General features: G+C 56.1%; 1 protein-coding gene across 1 annotated transcript in view; it reads right to left on the reverse strand.

The window, feature by feature from the left end:
* Positions 1–398: 398 nt before the first annotated feature.
* The window catches only part of LOC103778186 (E3 ubiquitin-protein ligase TRIM39-like), a gene marked incomplete at its 3' end in the record, with an annotated part of 1,980 nt that continues 1,344 nt past the window's right edge, over positions 399–1,034 (reverse strand). The window contains exon 2 of the mRNA XM_008945761.1: positions 399–494. Within this exon, the coding sequence (XP_008944009.1) occupies positions 399–494 (96 nt within the window). The remainder of the gene's footprint in view (positions 495–1,034) is intronic.

Raw genomic sequence — 1,034 nt, forward strand, 5'->3', positions numbered from 1 at the left:
CCCTGCCCTTTGATCAGCTCTGCCAACATCCCAGTTCCTACTTGGGTTGTCATCACAAACAGACCAAATCCCCCCCGAGACAAAGCCCAGGGCCAAGTGAGAACATTCTGCTCCAGGAAACGCTCCCGTTGGCAGCACAGACAAGGTTGGGTGTGTTTTGATTGCTTCACTCCATTGTCCTCCAGCATGGGTCCAGGAGGTCACCCCGGCCCTCAAAATACAGGCTGAGGAAGAGGAGGATGGGTGGAGGAAAGCTCTTGAGGTGGCTCAGCTGTCACACATGCTCCAGCACCCACCTCTTTGGTCTCGTGGTGGGGAGGAGATGGTTTGGATTGATGGGTCTTCATCCCATCCACACACTCCACCCTGGACCCTCACCCCCAAACCTGGGCACCCACCAGGAGCTCCTGGGTTTTCTTGTCATCGTTGACTTTAAACTCCAGCAGCTCTTGTCTCTCCTTCTTCAGGAAGTCCAAGCGGCCCTGGATTTTCTCCTAGGAACAAAGGAAGATGTTACAGGGTTTATTATTATTCTTATTCTTTCTTTTGATGCATTTGATTTATTTCCTGGCTTGTATTAGGAATCAGAAATTGTCTGGCCAGCAGGACTAGGACAGAGATTGTCCCACTAATGAGGCTGCACCTCGAATCCTGGGGGCAGTTCTGGGCCCTTCTCTCCAGGAAGGACCTTGAGGGGCTGGAGCGTGGGCAGAGAAGGGCAGAGGAGCTGGGGAAGGGTCTAGAGCCCAAGTGTGGGGAGGAGCAGCTGAGGGCCCTGGGGGTGCTGAGCCTGGAGCAAAGGAGGCTCAGGGGAGACCTTCTGGCTCTGACACCTCCTGACAGGAGCCTGGAGCCAGTGAGGGGAGATCTCTTGTCCCCAGGGGACAGGATGAGAGGAGCTGGGCTGTAGTTGCCCCAGGGGAGGTTTCAGTTGTCCCTGAGGAACAATTTCTGCCCCTGGAGGGTTGCCCAGGGCTGTGCCAGGCTGCCCAGGGCAGTGGTGGAGTCCCCACCCCTGGAGGGGTTTCCAAGCT

Source organism: Merops nubicus, unplaced genomic scaffold (genome assembly GCF_000691845.1).
Source record: "Merops nubicus isolate BGI_N331 unplaced genomic scaffold, ASM69184v1 scaffold31988, whole genome shotgun sequence".
NCBI lineage: Eukaryota > Metazoa > Chordata > Aves > Coraciiformes > Meropidae > Merops > Merops nubicus.